The sequence below is a fragment of the Oncorhynchus masou genome, chromosome 30 (genome assembly GCF_036934945.1).
Source record: "Oncorhynchus masou masou isolate Uvic2021 chromosome 30, UVic_Omas_1.1, whole genome shotgun sequence".
Lineage (NCBI taxonomy): Eukaryota > Metazoa > Chordata > Actinopteri > Salmoniformes > Salmonidae > Oncorhynchus > Oncorhynchus masou.
The window spans coordinates 16651629-16670626 of NC_088241.1; the positions used below are offsets into that span (position 1 = coordinate 16651629).

The window sequence follows — 18998 nt, forward strand, 5'->3', positions numbered from 1 at the left end:
TGTTTTTCTGCTAAGGGGACAGGACAACTTCACCGCATCAAAGGGATGATGGACAGGGCCATGTACCGTCAAATCTTAGGTGAGAACCTCCTTCCCTCAGCCAGGGCATTGAAAATGGGTCGTGGATGGGTATTCCAGCATGACAATGAGCCAAAACACACGGCCAAGGCAACAAAGGAGTGGCTCAAGAAGAAGCACATTAAGGTCCTGGAGTGGCCTAGCCTGTCTCCAGACCTTAATCCCATAGAAAATCTGTGGAGGGAGCTGAAGGTTCGAGTTGCCAAACGTCAGCCTCGAAATCTTAATGACTTGGAGAAGATCTGCAAAAAGGAGTGGGACAAAATCCCTCCTGAGATGTGTGCAAACCTGGTGGCCAACTACAAGAAACGTCTGACCTCTGATTGCCAACAAGGGTTTTGCCACCAAGTACTGCAAAAGTCAGAGGGGTCAAATACTTATTTCCCTCATTAAAATGCAAATCAATTTATAACATTTTTGACATGCGTTTTTCTGGATTTTTGTTGTTGTTCTGTCTCTCACTGTTCAAATAAACCTACCATTAAAGTTATAGACTGAACATTTCATAGTCAGTGGGCAAACGTACAAAATCAGCAGGGGATCAAATACTTTTTCCCCCTCACTGTATACAGAGAAGAGAGTCGGCCAGAAAGTTGAACCCTGTGGCACCCCCATAGAGACTGCAAGAGGTCCGGACAACAGGCACTCTGATTTGACACACTGAAATCTATCAGAGAAGTAGTTGGTGAACCAGGTGTAATATTCATGTGTCAACATACTGAATTATAATTGGATGCATTTTACCGCCGTATCATACTGTGCTATGATTGGTTAAGACCACCCAGGTGGTTAGGTCATGGTCAGTTGATCATGGTTGGAGATACGTGAGCATGGAAGTTATAGCTAGCTAATAAAGAGCTACGTTAAGAAATATCCTGTAGTACTGCATTTTATTATTTTGTACAAGGTGTGCAAAACAAGACATGGTGTCAGAGTAAAAGGTCTTAAAAGATGGATTTTTCTGGAGTTCCTTCACCTCTTATGTTCACGGGTCCTCTGAAGGACAGAGGAGAAGAGGAAAAGTGCAGCTTCCTGCTCCTCTGGGTCGGTGAAAAGGGGAGAGATATTTCAACACATGGACACTTATCGAGGCTGAATCAAAGGTACTGAAAATATACTATGATCGTTTTGAAGCATATGTTGTGCCGAAGACCAATACGATTTTCACTAGGTACAAATTCCATGAGAAAGTACAGGGAGCTAGCGAGTCATTTGAACAGTTTGTGACTGAGCTGCGTCTGCTTGTGAAAGACTGTGATTATGCAAACAAGGATGAGATTGTCAGGGAGCTCACCGCGAGGGGGAGAGAGACTTTTGAATGTTGGGTCTGAGCAAACGCTGGACAAAGCTATCGACATAGCCAGATCTCACGAGCTAGCACAGGCTCAGATGAAAACCATTTCGCGCGGCAGCACGAGCGCATCAGGTGAACAAGCAGTGCAGGCAGTCATGCAGACATCAAAGCACACCCCGGGTGCACAGAGAGCGCGTTTTAGAACGGAGAAAGACAACTCCAAAACAGAGCGACACAGACTCAAAACGCCCCAAAACATTTGGATATTGTGGATACAAAGTGCATGGCGAACAAGGAAATTTCCCAGCTAAAGGCAAACAGTGTGGTAAATGGAATCACTTCGCAAATGTGTGCAGAGCTTACCGTGGAAAAACAGTACACACAGTGAGAGAAGATGAAACGTCAATCAAAGAGTCAAATGCTGGTGGACTGTTTATCAGTAGCGTGCCGTGGTTCTGGGGCCTGGGCCTTCAGTGAAGTCTACACAGTCCCACCCGAATTAATCCACCTCTTATTACCATCATTATGATGCCATGGCTGTAGACACTATACATTTAGAAAGAAACGCAGTATAACCAGGCGTTGGGTCACCTTAATTTATATTTTTATTCAGAGAATTGCAGGGGAAGAGTACAATACCTTTTCATTGTGCAGCTTCGTTGCCCTGCGTTCTTGTTCGTTGAGCTGTAGATCCACTCGGGTGTCCCCAAAAGTTTTCAAAAGCACCATTGTTTGTAAGTGCCCAGCCGTACTTTGGTGTCTCGTTGCTGCCTTGGTTAGACAACTCAGGTTTGCAAAGCCAGTGTGGCTCCAAACACCAAATCGATAGGCATTCCCAGCAGTACAGTTTGCAGTGCTTCTCGGAGCCTGGCTTTGTAGCGTCGGCGTCTACCTCTCCTGACAATGTCTAACTTTTCTTGAAAAGTTTGTCTTGAGAATGGCGTTATAATTATATCCTCGACCAAATCGATATCTTCTCCTTCCGCCATTGTGGGTTGAAAAAACAGTTTAGTAGTACGCAAATGAATTCGTTGATCAATTTCAGTTTCCTAGTTCCATATATTTAAAGGACCTGCCTCTCAATATTGGTAATCCAATCAAAAGAGGTGCAGGCACTACGTCTGCTAGCTGGCTCCTGTGTAACACTGGAGCCAGCCAGCAGGCGTACAATAGCCAACTCTAAAGCTGATTGGTTGACACTAAATTTTAATTTCCATTCACTTTAAGCTACAAGGGCCCGCACTGTTGATTCTGAAGGCCTGAGGGCAGATTTTAGACCTCTGGCAACACATGATGGCTGAATATGATTGGATAAAATATCTAACATAAAGACCAGCCCTCCAAATCTCAACCTGGGGCTGGAAGCAGTGCAACCAAGAGGAACGCTATGAAATGAAGAGTGTAACTCTTACTCTGGGGAATAATTTAATGCATATTTGTGGGAAAATATATTTAAAAAAATATATATTCTGATGATGTTCAGGCCAGCAGAGAAGGCCTTGCTGGCCCTGACGGCCCACCACTGCTGTTTATTGATTCAGTGACACAGCAAAGTCAAATATCACAGACAGAGCAAGCCTTTGCTGACATTGAAATAGGAACACAAGGCACAGAGCTAAAGTTCAAACTAGACACTGGTGCACAAGTAAACATTATTCCTCTGAATAAGTACGCAGCTTGACATCTGAATGCGAGCCACAGCCCACCACGTGCAGAATGACTGGTTATGGTGGTGAACAGCTCCCAGTAAAAGGCACATGCACTTTCAAATGCAAATACAAGGAAAGTGACATGATGTTGGACGTTTACGTTGTTGACACTAGAGCCCCTGCAGTGCTAGGTCTTAAAGCATGTTTAGACATGGATCTCATCAAGCTAGTTTTATCAGTGACAGCACCAGTAGAGACAAAAGAATGTAATGGAGGAGTTTGCTGATGTTTTTACAGGAATAGGACTATTCCCAGGAGAATGTACCATTCACCTTGACCCAGACGCAACCCCTGTGGTCTACCCACGAGAAAGATTCCCCTTGCTCTCCGTGCCCGTCTGAAGAAAGAGTTTGAGAGCATGGAGCAATCTGACATAGTCAGCAAGGTTACAGAACCGACTGACTGGGTAAACGCGTTAGTGGTGGTGGAGAAACCACGCACAGGCAAGCTCCGAGTATGCCTCGGCCCAAGAGATTTGAACAAGGCTATCAAATGCCCCCATTATCCTTTACCGACGCTAGATGGCATCACACACAAGCTCGCGGGAGCACACTACTTCAGTGTCATGGACGCTAGATCAGGCTACTGGGCTATCAAGCTCACAGAAGAGTAATCTAAGCTCACAACATTCAACACACCGTTTGGACACGACAGGTTCCATCGCCTGCCTTTTGGGATTATCTCAGCCCAAGACGAGTTTCAGCGAAAGATCGACGAAGTGTACGAAGGCCTCAATAGAGTTGTGGCAATTGTGGACGACATCCTTGTCTATGGTCGAACCAAAGAGGAGCACGACCAAAACCTCAGGGCGATGCTGCAAAGGTCCCGCAAGAGAGGAGTCCGGCTCAACCCCGAGAAGAGCACAGTCGGCGCTACAGAGGTCAGCAACTTCGGACATCTCACAGCAAATGGAGACAAGCCAGATCCACAGAAGATCTCAGCCATAAAAGAAATGCAGCCACCAAAGAACTGTGTAGAGCTGGAAACAGTGCTTGGCATGGTCAACTACTTAGCCAAGTTCGCACCCAGCCTCTCCAATGCTAATGCACCCCTGTGCCAACTGCTAAAGCAGTCCAGTGAGTTTCTCTGGGACAAGCAACACGACATTGCTTTCCAGAATGTGAAAGACTTGATCACGAGAGAACCAGGACCAATGTTTGCCAACTACGACCCCGACAAAGAGCTCAGTCTCCAAGTGGACCTGTCGAAGTATGGACTAGGTGCAGTGCTACTGCAAGAAGGAAAGCCCATTGGCTACGCTTCCAAATTTCTCATAGAATGTGAAATCAACTACGCTCAAATCGAAAAGGAGCTCTACGCCATACTGTTCGTATGTAAACGTTTCCATCAGTACGTATATTTGACCACAAGCCCCTTGAGTCAATCATGAGAAAACCACTAGCCGCAGCCCCGCCAAGGCTACAGAGAATGATCCTTCAACTACAAAAATACGACTTGGCAATCACTCCCTGTCCAGGCAAAGACATCCCTGTCGCAGACACACTCTCCAGGAAGTTTCTCACCTATAACGACAGCAGCCTCCGTGAAGGCATGGACATGCAAGTGCACACTGTGTACAGCAACTTACCAGTTAGTGACACAAAACTGAAGGAGATCCAAGCAGAAACAGAAAAGGACTCACAACTCGCACATGTGAGTAAAGTCATACAGGAAGGATGGCTTGAGGAGAGGAGAAAATGCCCCCAGAGGATCTCAGAATTCTGGAACCATCGTGATGAACTATCACAGATCAACGGGATCATTTTCAAAGGAGAGAAAATCATTATTCCTACCAGTCTCAGAGAAGAGATTTTGACAAAGATCCATGCTGGACACACGGGCATGGAAAAGTGCAAACAGAGAGCACGGGACATTTTGTTTTGGCCCGGCATGTGCAAACAAATAGAGGACATTGTTGGTAAATGCGCCATATGTCTTGAACGACGCCCCTCAAACACCAAAGAGCCAATGTTACCTCACTGTATCCCAGACAGACCCTGGCAGGTCGTGGCAACCGATCTGTTCACCTGGAACAACGAGGACTACATTGTAACAGTGGACCACTATAGCAGATACATCAAACTCGACAAGCTTCACAGCACCACATCTGCAGATGTGATACACAAGCTGAAAGCAGCCTTTGCCAGGCATGGTATTGTTGAGACTTTAATATCTGACAATGGGCCCTGTTACAAATAAAATGAGTTTGAATTCTTCACAAAAGCATGGGAGTTTACACATGTCACCACAAGCCCACATTACTGTCAAAGTAATGGCCTTGCTGAAAAAATTGTGCAGATTGCTAAATCACTCATGGACAAAGCTAAAGCAGACAAGAGAGACCCCTACATCAGTCTCCTTGAATACCGCAACACTCCAGTTGACATCTTCAAATCACCAGCCCAGCTGTTGATGAGCCGTAGACTTCGCTCAATCCTTCCCAGCACTAACCAGCAGCTTCAAGGAAATGCATGAAAAACGTGCACAGACAACAACAACAAAAGCGATACTACGACAGGTCAGCAAGACCACTGCCACCACTGATCGACGGAGAGTCAGTTAGAATCCAGGAGCATGGCCTCTGTAAGCCAGCAGTCGTCATCCAGCCAGCTGACACTGAACGTTCATATCACGTCCGCACCGCAGAAGGAGCGGTGTACCGCCAAAATCGTAGTCATCTACTGAACATAAAAAAACAACACACTGATGAGATGAACTGTTCCCCTGAAAGAGAATGTGCTGGACTACACACAGCACAACATACACCATACTTACCTGCAACACAGAAGCATGCTCAGCATCATATTGCAGAAGGTCAGGAAGAGAGGTCAAGCCCAGGTCTGTCCTAGACCTGTGAAATGTCAAAGGCGGATCGCTGCCCTAAAAGAGTTCCAGACTGTAAATTGTTATAGAAAGTTCACTTGAAATGCTTTGTTATTGTATTTGTTTGAAATGTTAAGATGTCATTTCTTCTGTGAAAGCTGAGTTGCTGAGAATCCCTTGTTCGAACGTAACAGTATATTGGATCATTGTTTCAGAGTCTATGTTGATTCAGTTGGTGTAGTATGCAATATAAATGGTTACTTACCTTGAGTTCAAACTGCAGAGCATGTATTCAAAAGAAACGCTTAGAATATGTAAACATTTTGTTTTAAAAGAAGGGGGATGTAATATTCATGTGTCAACATACTGAATTATAATTGGATGCATTTTACCGCCGTATCATACTGTGCTATGATTGGTTAAGACCAACCAGATGGTTAGGTCATGGTCAGTTGATCATGGTTGGAGATACGTGAACATGGAAGTTATAGCTAGCTAATAAAGAGCTACGTTAAGAAATATCCTGTAGGACTGCATTTTATTATTTTGTACAAAGCGTGCAAAGCAAGACACCAGGCGAGGCAATCATCCTCAATACTCAAGGCTGTTGTCTGCCAATAAGAATGTGGTGATTGACAGCGTCGAAAGCCTTGGCCAGGTCGATGAATACGGCTGCACAGTATTGTCTCTTATCGATGGCGCTTATGATATCGTTTAGGACTTTAAGCGTGGCTGAGGTGCACCCATGGGCAGCTCTGAAACCAGATTGCATAGCGGAGAAGGTATGGTGGGATTCGAAATGGTTGGTATCTGTTTGTTGACTTGGCTTTCAAAGACCTTAGAAAGGCAGGGTAGGATAGATATAGGTCTATAACAGTTTGGGTCTCGAGTGTCTCCCCCTTTGAAGAGTGGGATGACCGCGGCAGCTTTCCAATCTTTGGGAATCTCAGACGATACGAAAGAGAGGTTGAACAGGCTAGTAATAGGGGTTGCAACAATTTCAGCAGATTATTTTTTTTAAAGAAAAGTAAAGTGGTAGTAGAAGCTAGTAAATCCAAGCCTAGTTCTGATATTTCTTTGGTCAGAGTGAGGGTTTTCGATTAATGGAGTTACCTGGGAGATTTGTTTTAAGTCTATGAAAATCGTGAATTTGTTGAAGGTGAGCGTAACAAGAAGTGGGCTTATTTTGGTTTTCTGTGTATCAGTAGAACAGACGGAGTATGCTCTGTACTTCAAGAAGATATCGGATTTTAGTGTGTGGCTCTTCGAAGCAGGCCGGGCGCCTATCAAGTGGGTTATGTCTGGGGTGGTGCTAGAAGTGAATGCAAAGGATATACGTGAATAATTGGATCAAGTGTTTGGTGCTCACCATCTGACCCACGTGCTTGATACGAGTGAGGAAGCCCACTCAATCCATTCTATTGTTTTTTGAAGAAGAGTTTATCCCTTCTCACGTGTATTTGAAAAACCTTAATGCCCAAACCCATGCAGTGTGATAAATGCAAATTATTTGGTCAAGTGTGTATCAATGGGAGGAGTATCATATGCCAGCAGATCATAAATGCTGCAATTGCAGTAGTGAACATAGGCCTAAATTCTTGAAGTGCCCTTTTAGTGTGAATGTGGCCAGAATAACGGCTGTCCGGCATGACTCCTATCCGGAGCCGGTGAGAAGAGTGGAAAACATAATGGTACTAAGAATAGAGACCAGTGAATATTCCTTGTCAACAGAGGGATCCTGACCTGTTGCATGTTTAGGTGGACTCTGTAGCATTTATTGCATTGGTTATCAACTGCACAGTACAAATCTGAGAAAATAGGCATCGTTGTGAGTGTGGCTGAATGTGTTTTGGGACTTATGGATTTTACCTTATACACTTGTGTGTATAAGGTAGTAGTTGTGTAATTGTTAGGTTAGATTACTCGTTAGTTATTACTGCATTGTCGGAACTAGAAGCACAAGCATTTCGCTACACTCGCATTAACATCTGCATGTGCATGTGACAACAAACATTTGATTTGATTTAGAACACTTCTAGCAGCAGAAGTGCACATTTTCCATGTAGATTTCGTCTCACACAATGAGGTAAAGTACATATATTTACACGCATTTCACCACTAGTTAACTTTGCTTGAGGTGTTCTAGCTAGCTGACGTTAGCGCCGTAAGCGTACAGAGTTTAGGGAACTTGCTAGCTATCTTGTGCTAGAGCACGCCCCTTATATGTTTATTAATACCTCACTTTTTTTTTGTTAAATTTTACCCCTACTATCCAATTGTTTTTTTAATAGCTACTATTTTGTCTCATCGCTACAACTCCCGTACGGGCTCGGGAGAGACGAAGGTTGAAAGTCATGCGTCCTCCGATACACAACCCAACCAAGCCACACTGCTTCTTAACACAGCGCGCATCCAACCCGGAAGCCAGCCGCACCAATGTGTTGGAGGAAACACCGTGCACCTGGCAAATTTGGTTAGCGCGCACTGCGCCCTGCCCGCCACAGGAGTCTCTGGTGCGCGATGAGACAAGGACATCCCTACCGGCCAAGCCACCCCCACGGACCTACCAATCGCGGCCGGTTACGACAGAGCCTGGGCGCGAACCCAGGGTCTCTGGTGGCACAGCTGGCGCTGCAGTACAGCGCCCTTAGCCACTGCACCACCAGTGAGGCCCCCAATATGTCACTTTCAACGTTGTTTAATGTTACATCATACGTTTCTTTGTGTTCAACACTTTAAATCAAGTTTATGTATGTGTTGTCACTTCTTAATTTGCCAGAGGCGAGAGGGGTTGAGGTCATGGTGGCCGTTTTGGGGCTCGCGGGGGAGGACCTGTACTAGGGTAAGCACCTTCTGAACACCACACTGAACATTGCAAAGTGTGCGCCCTTAGTAATGTTTGTGGTACATTTATATTTAATCTCAAACCAACTCAGGAAATGCATTGAAATTTGAATGCATTTGGCATTTAGTAAATTAATCTGTGAAATGGCCATGTATGATCTCCTCCATTTGTAGATTTTGTCCCTCGCATCCCATTTGACCTCTACTTGGTGAGTATTCTTGTTCAGTTTCAAAGAAATGCCATATGTTGTTGTATTGAACACCAAAGTTGTGGTTAATATTACCATCCCTGAGCTTCTACATTTCTTCTCACCACCCTGCTCCACAACACTCTTTAGATGCAGAGTTTCCTTCTACTATAAATAATTGGACTGATGGGAAGATGTTGCTACTTACATAATACAACATGTGTTAATAATTGTGTTAACAAATATCTATTTCCCCTTGTCTCAGTGTGAAATAGCCTGCCTGAAGCCTGCCCCTAATGAGACAGCCTTCAGTGAGGCCCTATTAAGAGGAACCAGGACCTTGGCCCCACCTCTGTTGAACAGGTCCGTGACTAAGCGCACACGTGTTTACATAACCATTTAATATTTTAAGCATGTTCACAAGCAGCAGACTGTACACCTGGAGTAAGTCAAGTGAGGTGGCCTGACCAGACACTACAGCAGCAAGTGTCTTTTTTCAGTTGTGTGTCTGTAATATAACCTGGGAATAATATCCACTTATGGTAATGGTCGCTTTCCTGCTGAACTAGATGCGCCGGCGCAGCAATGCATCAACCAATGGTTGCATGCCAAGTCAATCGACTGGGCATCAATTGCTATATCATATGATGTGGTTAGCTGTTTAATAGTGTAACGGGAATTTCCATGTGAAGAAAAAAAGCAGGCAGCCATTGATAAAATCTCTGGTTTATTCTCTGGTTTATTACAAGTTGCAAATGAGAGACACCTCCAGAACAGGAGCAGAGAAAATGTTTAACAAGCATTCTCTGAGAAGGCCCTTCTATATTAATCACACCGTACCAAATGTTCTTTAAACACAAGCCCGAGAGGCTTGTAAGAAGTCACAACATCAGGGTTGTATATTCATTACGTTTTGTAACGGAAACCGTTTACCTTCAGGAAGCAAATGGAAAGAAATGGGGAGAGGCCTATTTGAATTTGTCAAATATAAACAATTTTTTTGTTTGGAGTAAATCGTTTTTGTTGCAAAACATTTAGCAGCAGAATCATCGTAATGAATACACCCCTGCTTCTACAGAATCGCACAGTTACCAGGTTTCCATCATACCTTCTTATGTAAGTAAAGTACATGACGGATAAAAACATGTTACTACGACAGGTCTGATGGAAACAGCAAATTTGTTAACTTTCCAAATGTCAACAAAACAAAATACACTAGACGAGGTGGGATCTTTTTGTGTCGGTAAAATTAAGTATGTGAGAGATGGCGGTGGAAATGACTTTATGTGCAAATATTTATATACTAACCATATCAAAATAAACTGTGATTCACACAAATATTTTGTGCTCCTCTCACTACGACTCGGGAAAAAAACATGGTTTATTTGGCTACAGATGAAATATGTTCTGAACTTTACAGGGTGGTTAAGTACACAGTGATGAGCTTGATGTTCCTTTCCAATAAATATCCAGGGTCTTATTCTGATGACATGATGATCAATGTTTGGCTGCCATTTAACAAACAAAAATAATCTCTCATCATGTAGACTAGGCTACCCCCACTGTATTTGTGAGCTGTTGGCTAGAGTGCATGTGCCAAGACCAGAGATTTGCTGTATAATGCAACATTTCTTCTTAGAAAACCAACAGTTGAGTTGAGAATGTGATAGAAACCCATTGAACTTGTATTTTTGTATTCAGTACATGAGAATTGAACCACAAAAGTTATTATGTGCACTACGTCATCACGCAGAGACTGTTATCCGTAACAAGTCAATTTGATGGAAACACATCTCTGCTGAGAAAATTGATTTAGTTTGTATGCAGATTTTAGAATATTCACATGAAAATCTGTTGCCAATTGGATGGAAAACTAACTACTGTCAGTAAAAACTAAATGCACAACATTCAACACTTGGCAGACGTGATACAGGTTAAAGGTAAGATCATCAGTACATAGTTACATCAGATAATGATAGAGTAACAGGCGCCAAACGGCTTCATTAAATATTGTACTTAAACATTCATGGTAAACTCCTTTTTTCCTTCCCCAAGGGAATGCTTCTGTCTGCATCTCCCCACAGATACAATCTACTGCAGCCCTCATCCTCCACATACAATCTACTGCAGCCCTCATCCTCCACATACAATCTACTGCAGCCCTCATCCTCCACATACAATCTACTGCAGCCCTCATCCTCCACATACAATCTACTGCAGCCCTCATCCTCCACATACAATCTACTGCAGCCCTCATCCTCCACATACAATCTACTGCAGCCCTCATCCTCCACATACAATCTACTGCAGCCCTCATCCTCCACATACAATCTACTGCAGCCCTCATCCTCCACATACAATCTACTGCAGCCCTCATCCTCCACATACAATCTACTGCAGCCCTCATCCTCCACATACAATCTACTGCAGCCCTCATCCTCCACATACAATCTACTGCAGCCCTCATCCTCCACATACAATCTACTGCAGCCCTCATCCTCCACATACAATCTACTGCAGCCCTCATCCTCCACATACAACTCCCGTTCTGCCAGTCACATTCTGTTAAAGGTCCCCAAAGCACACACATCCCTGTGTCGCTCGACTTTTCAGTTTGCTGCAGCTAGCGACTGGAACGAGCTGCAACAAACACTTAAACTGGACAGTTTTATCTCAATCGCTTCATTCAAAGACTCAATCATGGACACTCTTACTGACAGTTGTGGCTGCTTTGTGTGATGTATTTGTAGTCTCTGCCTTCTTGCCCTTTGTGCTGTTGTCTGCCCAATAATATTTACCCTGTTTTGTGCTTCTACCGTGTTGTTGCTACCATGCTGTGTTGCTGCCATGCTATGTTGTCTTAGGTATCTCTTTATGTAGTGTTGTCTCTTGTCGTGATGTGTTTTGTCTTATATTTTTTTATCCCAGCTCCTGTCCCTGCAGGAGGCCTTTTGGTAGGCTGTAATTGTGTTAAGAATTTGTTCATAACTGGCTTGCTAGTTAAATAAATGCAAATAAATGTTTATTACCCATCAATCCATATCCACAGTAACTCAAATACAGGAAAATATTTACTATAATTTCCCATTACAAATACCTAATTGTTGTAAGATCTGGCATGTGTCTGCAATGTTTACGGGCAAGAACTGTTGTGGATTTCAAGTGCTCAAGACGTTGTGTGTGTTTATGGCAGTTTGATTTCAGACACTTGGTGGCAGCCTACTCCATAGTTTAGTGGTGCCCGATGTGTTACTTCACTCCAGCTGTGTGCTTCATAGACCCGTGTTTCTTAACCCATTTTGAACCAGTATCCAGGATGACACCAATTAAACTAGCACATTAGAACTGCCATCAGACAGTAGTTTTAAAACCTTTTCTCTCTCTTCTAGTCATCCATCTTGTCACTGGTCATCAAAATCACCAACGTTATTGACAACGTCATCGTTTCAGCTGGGGCTGAACGTACTACAGTGTCAGATTTGATCTAAACCGAGAAATGGTTTGGTGAATCCTCAAATGCAGGGATATGGGAATTTCAAACAAGTTAGTTGAGTTAAATATGACATTGCTTTCATACTTTTCTAACTCTAGGAAGTGAGACAGGTGGGCTCCTACAAGAAAGGCACCATGACAACAGGACACAATGTTGCAGACCTTGCTGTCATTCTGAAGATATTGCCTTCTGGTAAGTTTTTACCTAAAAGCATTTCTATGTCCATATTACTTGATAATCACTACTCTGAGGAAATGGGGTAGTGGATGGAACACGGTCAAAACTGACCACTAGTGGGTTGCCGCCCCCACTTGGGTTGTGCCGTGGCGGAGATCTTTGTGGGCTATACTCGGCCTTGTCTCAGGATGGTGAGTTGGTGGTTGAAGATATCCCTCTCGTGGTGTGGGGGCTGTGCTTTGGCAAAGTGGGTGGGGTTATATCCTTCCTGTTTGGCCCTGTCCGGGGGTGTCCTCGAATGGGGCCACAGTGTCTCCTGACCCCTCCTGTCTCAGCCTCCAGTATTTATGTTGCAGTAGTTTATGTGTCAGGAGGCTATGGTCAGTTTGTTATATATGGAGTACTTCTCCTGTCCTATTCGGTGTCCTGTGTGAATTTAAGTGTGCTCTCTCTAATTCTCTCTTTCTCTCTCTCGGAGGAACTGAGCCCTAGGACCATGCCTCAGGACTACCTAACATGATGACTCCTTGCTGTCCCCAGTCCACCTGGCCGTGCTGCTGCTCCAGTTTCAACTGTTCTGCCTTATTATTATTTGACCATGCTGGTCATTTATGAACATTTGAACATCTTGGCCATGTTCTGTTATAATCTCCACCCGGCACAGCCAGAAGAGGACTGGCCACCCCACATAGCCTGGTTCCTCTCTAGGTTACTTCTTAGGTTTTGGCCTTTTCTAGGGAGTTTTTCCTAGCCACTGTGCTTCCACACCTGCATTGCTTGCTGTTTGGGATTTTAGACTGGGTTTCTGTACAGCACTTTGAGATATCAGCTGATGTGTGAAGGGTTATATAAATAAATGTGAGTTTTGATTAGTAGGTCTGTTTCTCCCAGTGGAGACAGTGACCACTCTGGGAACCAAGGTGGTGGAGACCCTACGCACACAGGACCCTTTGGAAGGTAATGCACATCACTTTTATTTACATTATCATCATCTCCCCTCATCTCCTCTCAGAAACTAATCAAGTATCTGATGCAATTACGCACAATTTTAGGTCTGGGTTTCTGAGATTATGACATTGGTAATCTTCAGTATGTGTTTGAATATGTTTCCCCAGTACTCTCCATGCTTCCCAATGAGATGGGGTTTGAGATCAGTTTAGCCGACGCCACCGTGAAAATCCTCATTGCCACCGTGCCCCACAACATACGCAGGCTGGAGCCTGATGTGCACATTACGTATAGTTTAGCGAGGATTAACAGTCACACTCTTACAATGAATGGAAGGATGAAGGGTGGATGGAGGCAGCCAGAGATATGGGGATGGTTTATCTGTTAACCTTTCACCTCTACTGTCTGTACCCTCTGATCAAATAAGCCAGTCGCTGAAGTATTGCTATTATAGCTGACGTGAGGGACTTAAACATCCATGTCAGGCAGGTTTAGCCAGATATATTGAGTGAGTCGATATGAAGCTCTTGCAGAACTCCCTGACTGCCGTTCGCCACGCTCGCTTGTTTGAAGAAAATGCCTCCCACTCCACGTGAGCTGCCACTGCAAACACACACCCACCTATGGCTTCATCAGTGATTTATTTTTTTTCCCGGTCAATTTTGGAATGAAATATTGTTGATGTTAAATGTACCTATCCAAACATGTCAATTTGTCTGTGTGTGGGGGGGGTGGGGGGGTCTGCATGTTGAACCTGAAGAGGTATAAAAACCACTCCCATATGTTAGTGTCCTCATTAGACTTCAGTGTGGGCATAAAATGTGGATTTCCTGGACCTCATGTAGTGGGCCTGCTCCTGACAAGCTTAATTTGGAGGAGAGATTTTGGTTTGCTCAGCAGTTGGATACGCACTCAAGAGTCTCTGGGTGTCATTCATTACCCAAGCAAACTGCACTTTACAAGGCTGAAGAAATGGCCTTATGCGTACTATATATATGTGTACTGGCACAAGATGCTGCCTGCCAGCTTAGTCTGTTTTTCCGTGGTGAAAATTATTTGTTTTTTCTCTCTCTCTATCTCTGTCCAGGGTCACTCTGCAGTCATGAACAACCCCAGCAGACAGCCACTAGCCCTCAATGTGGCCTTCAGGTGGAGCCTGGAGATGCTGTCATCAGGGCTTTTCTTGCCTGGTTCAGCTGGAATTGCAGACCCCGGTGAGAATGGACACTACCGTGTATTCACTGTCATGAACCTGGAGCAACCTGCCGGCCTCTCCATTACATTTACATTTTTTTTCATTTAGCAGATGCTCTTATCCAGAGCAATTTAACAGGAGCAATTAGGGTTGAGTGCCTTGCTCAGGGACACATCAACAGATTTTTCACCTAGTCGGCTCTGGGATTCAAATCAGCAACCTTTCGGTTACTGGCTCAGCACTCTAAAGCACTATGATACCCGCCAGCCCGTCTCTTATCCTGTCTTGTAAGAGTGTAAACCTGCACTTTCTGAACGCAATCTTGAATTACTGTTTGATTTCTGGTTTATTTGCTGGTCTAAACTGTAGTCTGCAAGACAGGAGTCGTGGCCTAATTTGTAATACTAAGGTATCAAACAATACATTTTCAGTGTGTTCTCCACATTATACCAAGATGCTGACATAATATTTGCTCTATCCAAGACATGGTGTGCCTCACTGCTCAGACCCTGGTGAGGTTGCTGTCTCATGGCGGCTACATGAAGATTCTGGGTCTGGATGGAGACGCTAGCCGTAAGTCAACTCACCTGAACACGAGGCATTTGCAGCACTTATTAGTGATTGAACTTTCTCCCCCACGCACATTTACCTGTTCTGTCCTCTCTGGTCAGACCTGGTGGTGGAGACATCCACGTGGGATGGAGTGACAGTGAAGCATTCTGAGAAGGTGTATGAGAAGATGTTGGAATTGGAGGTGGATGATGTTGATGGTGATGTAGAAATGGAGGGCATGGACGCTAAAGAGGGCATGGACGCTAAAGAGGGCATGGACGCTAAAGAATGATTGTGGTAAAGGGCTTTATTCAGTTTGTCATTCGACTGTGTTGCATGGTCCCCTTCTGAGGAGGGATGGGGATTTATATTTTATTTTTGTACCGTCTCCTACCCGTGCCCAGTTTAAGGGCTTGTTTTGTTTTCAGACAAACCTGATACTAGGAACACAAGGTGTGGCTTCCTATGTTTAATTTCATATCAAGTCGTGTTAACTGAAATGTAACTATTTTCTCTTGGCTTATTGTATGTCAAATATTTAGATTTAAAAAAATGTTTAATTGGAAAATCTTATTTCTATGGTCACTCCCAATCGATGGTGCTCCAGTGTACAGTTTCTCACTGAGCTGGCTGTCAACAATGGATAGATTATGTCAGTTTGGTGTCTGAAGATACTGAGCAGCCACTGGAGACCAGACGTCTCTGTTTATGCTATCTGGACTATTACATACAGCGGTGGTGTTGTCAGTAATAACTGGGCTTTAATCAATGAACCCAATTACGGAGTCCTTTGACAGAAGAACTGCAAAATGTCATAATCAGTTGGAGGAGCTGTGAAGGGAGGGGGAGGCAGTAAGCTGCTAGCACCCAGCAACTAAGCCCAAGGCTGGCTTATTGAGGTTTTCTCTGGCTAGACAGAGATCGAGCCATGGCTGATAGTATATCATCTATTTTGTTTGATATGAGTGCACAAAATACTATGCTATTGGTATGAAATCTTTAAAGTATATGTTTCAGTGCTTTCGTAAGCCATTAAACTCAAGGCTTTATTCTGCCCCACACATCGAACAGAGCTTTTTCAATATTTTAACTTTTTCTTGAACAATTAAGCTGAAAAAACATGGCGTAATTATTGTTGATACTCCAGCTGACTAACCACATCCTCTTCAAATGGAATGTTGCAACTGTGGTATTGGAGTACTTGTTCTCAGATGGCAGAGGTTTAAACTTTTGCATCCTTCTGGGGTTTCCAACCATTCTGAGAAAAAACATAGCTGGATAGACTACTTTTGTGTCAAAATAACAAAAGTGATGCTGGTGTTTTACTCTCGGACCTTGACTATGTATGGTTAGCTTTTCAATGGGTTGTTTATTTGCAGTATTCGTCCACTCGTACCTGTATGCAGTTTGAAAATGGCAGAGTTGGACACTAATAAGCTTCTAAATTGGAACGCTGTACAGTAACATGCTATACGTGAAATCAGAGCTCTGGCTCTGCACTTCACAGCTCTATATTGGTTTTGACAGACAGCCGTTCTGAACTTGAGCACCGTGTAGGACAAGAAGTTGACCCCATCCCTCCCGCTAATTGGGCAGGTAGCCTATTGGTTAGAGTGTTGGGCCAGTAACTGAAAGGTTGCTAGATCGAATCCCAGACAAAGTACAAATCTGTCTTTCTGCCCCTGAACAAGGCAGTTAACCCACTGTTCCTAGGCTGCCATTGTAAATAAGATGTTTTTTTTAAGACTTGCGTAGTTAAAGGTTAAAACATTTTTTTAATTATGGAGGGCTCTATGTATTTTCAAAGATGGGACATTGACAACTATTAATAAATACAGCTTTGATGTTATACAAGCAAGCCAAACACCGTGAGTGCAAATGGGCACTTCACATTACCATATGAAACTTGTAATATACATTGTTCATGTTTGTGATCACTATGTTTGTACAGTTACAATATGTTATGTGGTTATACCCTGGGTTGTACTGAACAGAATGAGTCCATGTTTTTTGTATTGTGAAGAACATTTGCTGTGGACCATGCATCTGAATGCACTCACAACAACATTCTATGCTCAAATTTAAGTTCTGTGGTCCCAGCTTTCTTCAGTCATTGACCAGGTCCTGCCATGTAGTTCTGGGCTGATCCCTCACCTTCCTCATGATCATTGATGCCCCACGAGGTGAGATCTTGCATGGAGCCCCAGACCGAGGGTGATTGACCGTCATCTTGAACTTCTTCCATGTTGTAATAATTGCGCCAACAGTTGTTGCCTTCTCACCAAGCTGCTTGCCTATTGTCCAGTAGCCCATCCCAGCCTTGTGCAAGTCTACAATTTTATCCCTGATGTCCTTACACAGCTCTCTGGTCTTGGGCATTGTGGAGAGGTTGGAGTCTGTTTGATTAAGTGTGTGGACAGGTGTCTTTTATACTGGCAACGAGTTCAAACAGGTGCATTTAATACAGGTAATGAGTGGAGAACAGGCGGGATTCTTAAAGAAAAACTAACAGGTCTGTGAGAGCCGGAATTCTTACTTTGTTGGTAGGTGATCAAATACTTATGTAATGCAATAAAATGCAAATTAATTACTTAAAAATCATGCAATGTGATTTTGTGGATTTTTGTTTTCGATTCAGTCTCTCACAGTTGAAGTGTACCTATGATAAAAATGACAGACCTCTACATGCTTTGTAAGTAGGAAACACTAACGATTTTGCAGGTTATCAAATCCTTCTTCTCTCCACTGTATATGTATGCATGCCTAGGGCTGTGACTGTCATGGAATTTTGGATGACGGTTATTGGTCAGCCAAATGACCGTGGTCAAAATTATAATGGTGAATAGCAAAATATATATTTAATACACACATTATCTCGTCCGCTACTGACTGACTGTATGTGCTGTGCTGCTGCAGGGAGGGGGTGTTACCTAGGCAACTACACTTGTTCGCTACAACACCATGTTGATTTCAGCAATGCACAACCAAGTTTCATGTTGCAAAGGGTCCATGTTACTGCGGAAACTGACTCAACCGCATGAATGCCCGGCCGTCCCGTCTTCAGTCAGCTGTTGTTTTTTTATGGTTATGGCAACTATTTTATTTTCATGACGGTCTTCATCCTTAATCGTTGATTATGCAATTATACAGTAATTGTGTCAGCCTGTAAATAACAAAAGATCTGATGCTTTTCAACATGCTTTTCAACAAAAAAACAACCTGACATCTCATCCCAAGCTTTTGAACATGGCTGTCTGCTATCATCATGGAGCCGTGACTTTTCCTCTGGTACATACTAGCCTACATCGCCGTTTCCACCAGGTTAGGTCTCACATTCTGTAATGGAATTAAAAATTAATGCTTTGGTTCAAGTAAAACATTTTAACATAGTTGATTATTCTACTATTTATTTTTAGTGCATGCTGGCTTTGTGACCCTAAACTTGTTTTTAAACTTAGAAAACGGACTTATCTTTTTATTTCAAAAAGTAGGATTTCCTTCCAATCTAATACAAGAGTTACTGATGGTCGTGTTATTGAGTATAGTGTCAAATGTTTATTCTCATAGAAATAACTAAAATTAAGAAGCACAGAAAGAAGATGAGAGAATGTCAAATTCGCTCAACAGCAAGCATTACTATGTTTTGTTGACGTTCAGAGACACTGATGAGCATCTTGCCCTGAGCCGATGGGGAAGG

The 18998-nt window shown here is 43.5% G+C and overlaps 2 protein-coding genes across 4 annotated transcripts in view; both read left to right on the plus strand.

The window, feature by feature from the left end:
* Positions 1-18998, plus strand: part of LOC135522174 (thioredoxin-interacting protein-like) — a 328799-nt gene that overhangs the window by 308105 nt on the left and 1696 nt on the right. The gene's annotated exons all lie outside the window — the stretch shown is intronic.
* On the plus strand, positions 811-17902 carry LOC135522173 (interleukin enhancer-binding factor 2 homolog). 3 transcript variants are annotated; one of them, XR_010452655.1, is made up of 9 exons: positions 811-1181; positions 8684-8746; positions 8923-8957; positions 9202-9299; positions 12528-12621; positions 13085-13563; positions 14642-14768; positions 15233-15322; positions 15421-17902. XR_010452655.1 is itself a non-coding variant. In XM_064948207.1 (8 exons), the coding sequence occupies exons 6-8, from the start codon at positions 14657-14659 to the stop codon at positions 15591-15593; spliced, it is 375 nt and encodes a 124-aa protein (XP_064804279.1). In that variant the 5' UTR covers positions 825-1181; positions 8684-8746; positions 8923-8957; positions 9202-9299; positions 12326-13563; positions 14642-14656; the 3' UTR covers positions 15594-17902. The 3 variants fall into 3 exon arrangements, 2 of the variants coding, with proteins under 2 accessions (XP_064804279.1, XP_064804278.1); XM_064948207.1 differs by having other exon boundaries at positions 825-1181; positions 12326-13563; XM_064948206.1 differs by having other exon boundaries at positions 825-1181; positions 12528-13563.